Source organism: Arachis ipaensis, chromosome B08, assembly GCF_000816755.2.
Source record: "Arachis ipaensis cultivar K30076 chromosome B08, Araip1.1, whole genome shotgun sequence".
Taxonomy (NCBI): domain Eukaryota; kingdom Viridiplantae; phylum Streptophyta; class Magnoliopsida; order Fabales; family Fabaceae; genus Arachis; species Arachis ipaensis.
The window spans coordinates 126401713-126407773 of NC_029792.2; the positions used below are offsets into that span (position 1 = coordinate 126401713).

General features: G+C 39.6%; 1 protein-coding gene across 4 annotated transcripts in view; it reads right to left on the minus strand.

Moving 5' to 3' along the window:
* The window catches only part of LOC107613537 (aspartokinase 1, chloroplastic-like), a 33627-nt gene extending 28088 nt beyond the window's left edge, over positions 1 to 5539 (minus strand). The window contains exons 1-2 of one of the 4 annotated variants that reach the window (XM_021110092.1): positions 5302 to 5539; positions 4591 to 5134 (exon numbers count right to left, since the gene is read on the minus strand). In XM_021110092.1, the coding sequence (XP_020965751.1) occupies positions 4591 to 5001 (411 nt within the window). In that variant the 5' untranslated portion in view covers positions 5002 to 5134; positions 5302 to 5539. The remainder of the gene's footprint in view (positions 1 to 4590; positions 5135 to 5301) is intronic. The other 3 variants (XM_021110093.1, XM_016315577.2, XM_016315578.2) reach the window with 3 other exon arrangements.

A 6061-nucleotide genomic window follows, 5' to 3' on the forward strand; every position in this document is an offset into this window, starting at 1 on the left:
GAATTGAAGCGCCAGAAATTATCTCTTGAAGGACCAATCACCCCACAGATCCGAGGAACATCTACTTCCCAGAACAAAGGTTGTTAAATTCTAATTTTTGCTTTAACTCTGTGATAGTTGTCATTATAGGAGTTTACCTTAGAAAGTAGATATAAGTAGTAGTAATTAGCATACCTATTTTGATTTTGTCTTCAACTAAGTTATAATTTATTTTTCTCATCATCAGCAAACATGAATAAAATAGTAGATCTTTAGAATAAGAGGCAAGAAATTTCGAGTTTTTAACAAGAAAAATTCTAATTATTTACATGTGGTGGCAATGCTTTCTGTCTTCTGAATGAATGCTTGAACAGTGCATATGTCTTTTGAATTTGATGTTTAAGACTGTTAAATATGTTGGCTCTTGAAAGAATGATGAACATGAGACATGTTATTGGTAATCTGAAAAATCATAAAAATGATTCTTGAAGCAAGAAAAAGCAATGAATACAAAGCTTGCAGAAAAAAAAATTTAGAGAAAGAAAAAGAAAAAGCAAGCAGAAAAAGCCAAAGCTCTTAAAACCAAAAGGCAAGAGCAAAAAGCCAATAGCTCTTAAAACCAAAAGGCAAGGGTAATAAAAAGAATCCCAAGGCTTTGAGCATCAGTGGATAGGAGGGCCTAAAGGAATAAAATACTGGCCTAAGCGGCTAAACCAAGCTGTCCCTAACCATGTGCTTGTGGCATGAAGGTGTCAAGTGAAAACAGGACAAGCAACAGTTTAATTTTGGTGTTGTGATGAGCGGATATTTTATACGCTTTTTGGGGTTAATTTCATATAGATTTTAGTACGTTTTAGTTAGTTTTTAGTTTATTTTCATTAGTTTCTAGGCAAAATTCATATTTCTGGACTTTACTATGAGTTTGTGTGTTTTTCTGTAATTTCAGGTATTTTCTAGCTGAAATTGAGGGAGCTGAGCAAAAGTCTGATTCAAGCTGAAAAAGGACTGCTGATGCTGTTGGATTCTGACCTCCCTGCACTCGGAATGGATTTTCTGGAGCTACAAGACTCCAAATGGCGCGCTTCCAATTGCGTTGGAAAGTAGACATCCAGGACTTTCCATCAATATATAATAGTCCATACTTTGCTCAAGGATAGACGACGTAAACTGGCGTTTAACGCCAGTTCCATGTTGCAGTCTGGCGTCCAGCGCCAGAAACAAGTTACAAGTTGGAGTTCAACGCCAGAAAAGGATCCAAAGCTGGCGTTAAATGCCCAAAACAGCCCTATACACGTGATTAGCTTAAGTCTCAGCCCCAGCACACACCAAGTGGGCCCCAGAAGTGGATTTCTGCACTATCCATCTTAGTTTACTCATTTTCTGTAAACCTAGTTTACTAGTCTAGTATTTAAACAACTTTTAGAGACTTATTTTGTATCTCATGACATTTTAGATCTGAACTTTGTACTCTTTGACGGCATGAGTCTCTAAACTCTATTGTTGGGGTTGAGGAGCTCTGCTGTGTCTCGATGAATTAATGCAATTATTTCTGTTTTCTATTCAAACATGCGTGTTCCTCTCTAAGATATCCATTCACACTTCAATATGAATGTGATGAACGTGACAATCATCATCATTCCCCCACGAACGCATGCCTGACAACCACTTCCGTTCCACCGTAGAATGAATGAATATCTCTTAGATTCCTTAATCAGAATCTCTGTGGTATAAGCTAGATTGATGGCAGCATTCATGAGAATCCGGAAAGTCTAAACCTTGTCTGTGGTATTCCGAGTAGGATTCTGGGATTGAATGGTTGTGACGAACTTCAAACTCGCGAGTGCTGGGCGTAGTGACAGACGCAAAAGGATAGCAAATCCTATTCCGGTACGATTGAGAACCTGCAGATGATTAGCCGTGCAGTGACAGCGCACCTGGACCCTTTTCACTGAAAGGACGGATGGTAGCCATTGACAACGGTGATCCACCAACACACAGCTTACCATAGGAGGACGTGCGTGCGTGAACAAGAGGACAGAGGAAAGCAGAGATTCAGAAGACAAAGCATCTCCAAAACTCCAACATATTCTCCATTACTGCATACAAGTATAATTTGTGTCCTACCCTTTTGCTTTTTACAATCCAAACTAAAAATTATTATTGATATTATATCCTGACTAAGAGTTACAAGATAACTTTAGATTGCTTCAAACCAACAATCTCCGTGGGATTCGACCCTTACTCACGTAAGGTATTACTTCGACGACCCAGTGCACTTGCTGGTCTGTGTGCAAAATTGTAAGAGAGTAATATGTAACAATTTTGTGCACCAATGATCCTCCGAGGGATGGATCCGTGGTAGGAATGGTCCTCTTCTGCATATGCCCTGCAATATATTTATCAAGATGTCCCTGTCTGGCCAGGCGTTCGAGAAGATCTTTTGCGATCACGCATTCATCGGTAGTATGGCCATACTTCTGATGAAATGTGCAGTACTTGGATTTGTCAACGTTCTTGGGCTCGGGATAACTGCCGGCCTTACGAAGAGGCTTAATCAGTTTGGAATTCAGTATTTCCTTAATAATGTCGTCTCTCTTCGTGTTAAACTGCGTATATGACTCATATCTGGGTGTGGGCTTGAAATTCTTCTTGTTATCCCAAGATTTGTCATCGTCTCTAGTGTTCACCGACTTTTCTGCCTTTCGGGCTTGGCGAAGCTCTTCAATGTCTATTTGCCCTTTGGCCTTCTCGCAAAATTCAGCTAATGTCTTTGGCTTGGCTACAGCAATGGTCTCCTGGAATTTTCCCGGGTGTAGGCCGCTTTTGATGGCGTGCAAGGGAACCTCGGGGTGTAGGTCAGGGATTTTCATGGCTATTTTCGTAAAGTGGGTGATGTAGTCTTTCAGGCTTTCCTGAGGACCTTGCTTTACAGTTGTTAAATAGTCGGAATCGTGCAAATATATCGCCGATGCTGCAAAGTGATCTTCAAATTGCTTTGACAACTCTTGGAAATGTGATATAGAATCTGCAGGCAAAGAGTAAAACCAGTCAAGTGCAGGACCATCTAAAAAGGACGGAAAACAACGACACAAAATAGGGTCAGATGCACCGTTGACGATCATAATAGATCGGAATTTCTTGACATGTTGCTTCGGATCCTCTAACCCATCATATGGGGTTAGTGTCGTAGGCAAGGTAAATTGTCTGGGGAGCTGAAAATTCATAATGTCAGCTGTGAAAGGTCCGGCTGAATTGTCAGGCTCATTATCCTCGTTCTCAGGTGAAGCTCCATCATTCCGAGGGCCACCACCTTCATCGTCTTGAGGCGTCTCGGAGACGTGGGTTGGTCCGGATTGACGCTCATCATTGTCTCGTCGCTCATGATGGTCATTATTATTCTCAATACGAGCGTTGACTAGCTGTTCAATTTGTTGTTGCATCCTTTGGTTCTCCTCCACCATACGCTGATTTGCCTCAGCCATCTGCTGGTTCGCTTGTTGGAGCTCGGTTACCATCCGAAGGAGCTCGGATGGGGTGGGAGGGGGTACATCAGCCATTGGGGCCTATGAGAAGAGAGTCAAAAAAGACCTTTTACTTTCACCGGCCCCACGGTGGGCGCCAAATGTTCCTGCCTGAATATGGCCGAACTATAACTCGTCCTCTTGGGGTTGTTGGCCGATCTTCGACGTGTCACGATGAACTTCGGCCACCAAATAAAAACAATGGGGGAGCACCTGCAAAAAGCACTCCAACGCTCAAGTCAGTTAAGGACGATTATCTAAGAAATGTCTCTCGTTTTCTAACAAAAATTTACCTCTGCAAACTCTGATTATTTCCTTTTATAACTCGGAGATGACGATGACCGTTTGGGTCTGAATTGATCGTTTCTATGTAACCGATCATAGGGGTTTAATGCCATAAAGTTGGCAGAGTTAATGTGCCGATTTAAAAGGAGGTCTGCCGAACTATAATTCGTAACCGATGTATAACGGTTATATTAGTAAATATCCCCGTTAATAGAAGGTTGAGCTTTGCTCTATGCTGGCTTAACTCTTCCTATGCCTTTTCGAACAGGAAAGCCTAAGGAGCAAATTTTGCTCTTAGCCCAATCTACTTGTTGCCCGCTTTCGCACCTCGCTTCCCCGTCTACTTAGTTAGCATCCTAAATCAACCTACCCTATTTTTAGAGGCTAATTATTATTATTAATTGCATAATATTATTAATAATATTTTTAATGTCCATTTTTAAAATTTTTGGGAACTGATTTAGGTAATTACTTTACCGAAAAATGAATTGGGGGACTATTTTGTCTGGTGAAGTAAAACCTTTTTTCTCAAAAAATAAAATATCCACTTTTAAAATCTTTAGAAACTAATTTAGATAATTATTTTTTTAATTCAAAATTAAAAATTATTTAAAATTAATTAACTTAATTACCATGTGATCTTAATTTCTTTTATTACTCCTATTTTACACATTGTACACTGTACTTTCTCTAAACCTAAATTCAAATAATAATTAAAAGATGTAAGTTAGACTCATAAGTGTTCCATGTTCATGATTACCATAAAGATTTTTCAAAAAAAAAAAGAAAAGGGAATAGAAAATACCAATATGAGCAAGTTAGTTGTCTTTCCCATTGCAGATAGAACAATCACAGGCCTCTCCTCTGGAAAACTCATTATGAGGTTGGCAACTTCTCTCACCCTCTCAGCACTGGCAACCGAGGAGCCACCAAACTTCATGACACAAGTGTAACTCCTCTCTGTTTCCGAAACGACGTCGTTCTCATCAACCAAAACATCTCTCCCTGTTGCTGCCTTGCAACAGCTCACAGTAAATGCAGCCCTATTGCGAGAACCTCCCCTTGCGCCACAGCACGAAATTGGAACCGCCGCAGCAACTGACGCCGCGAATCCGATTCGACACGGCAACAAGTGAGATTGGCAATGAGATGCTTTCACAGAAGCCGCAGCGAATGTGCCGTTATAATGACCGCTTAGGTTCATAGCGCTTGTCATGATTATTAACAATAAGTTGTTTCAGCAAATTTAATAAATTGGAAAATAAAATCAAGAAAAATAAATATCAATAATGCTTTAGGTTATTCAATAATTAGCCGCCAAATAATGCTTCATCTCTTTAATACTCGATCTGCAAGAATTAACCATGACTCAATTCAGTTACAATAACAGAACACAATCAATTGAAGTTTAACGAAATATAATGCAGAAGAAACCATCTTCGTTTTTTCCCTCGAAAGAAACTCTTTTCGCATTAACAGAAAAAGTTTGGGAAGGATTCTAGGAATTTATAGATACCTTGTATGAAGGAGCTTTGTTGAGAGGGTGAGAATGGAGTTGTTGGAGTGTGTTAGAAAATAAATGAGAGGTTAGTGTTTTGAAACACTGACGTTTCGTTGGGGCCCCTGAGAAGAGGGAGGAAAAAAGGTGAGTGGTGAGTGTGCGGTGGCGGCTTTGACGGAGGTGTGTAAATTGTGAAGTGATGGTAAAAGAAGTGGAGAATGGGAAGGAAACAGCGGCGTCCCTCCGCACTTTCTCTCTCTCTTACACTCACTCTCTCTTTCTCTCTATCCAAATCATATATTTGGTTTCATTACTATATTAATTATTAAATATTAATCTTGGTGTTTTCATGGACCGCCGTGTAACAATGGTCCATCACTTAACGTTGGATTTTTTCTTAAAACTACATTCCAATAAGTGTTTGCTGCAATCACCTTTGGAAAGTTTGGTTGGCGCTTAACCAAGTCTTCGAGCCTGCACCTTTGGAAAGTTTGGTTGGCGCTTAACCAAGTCTTCGAGCATGATCTCATGTGCTGAAGTTGTTAAAGGGGACCAAGGGCCTTCACTTCTAATTCTCTTTTTTCAAATTTCAAATGTTATTTATTTTTTGTTTATTTCTTTTTTAAAGTTAATTTTATCTCATGTGGATGGTATAATTGGTGGAACCACCTTTATTCATTGTTGTCCTATTATAAACTGTCAACAAATCAATAAAATTTTTCTTTTGATAAAAAAAAAGGTGTTTTTAAGAGCATTATTTAAAGATATTATTAAA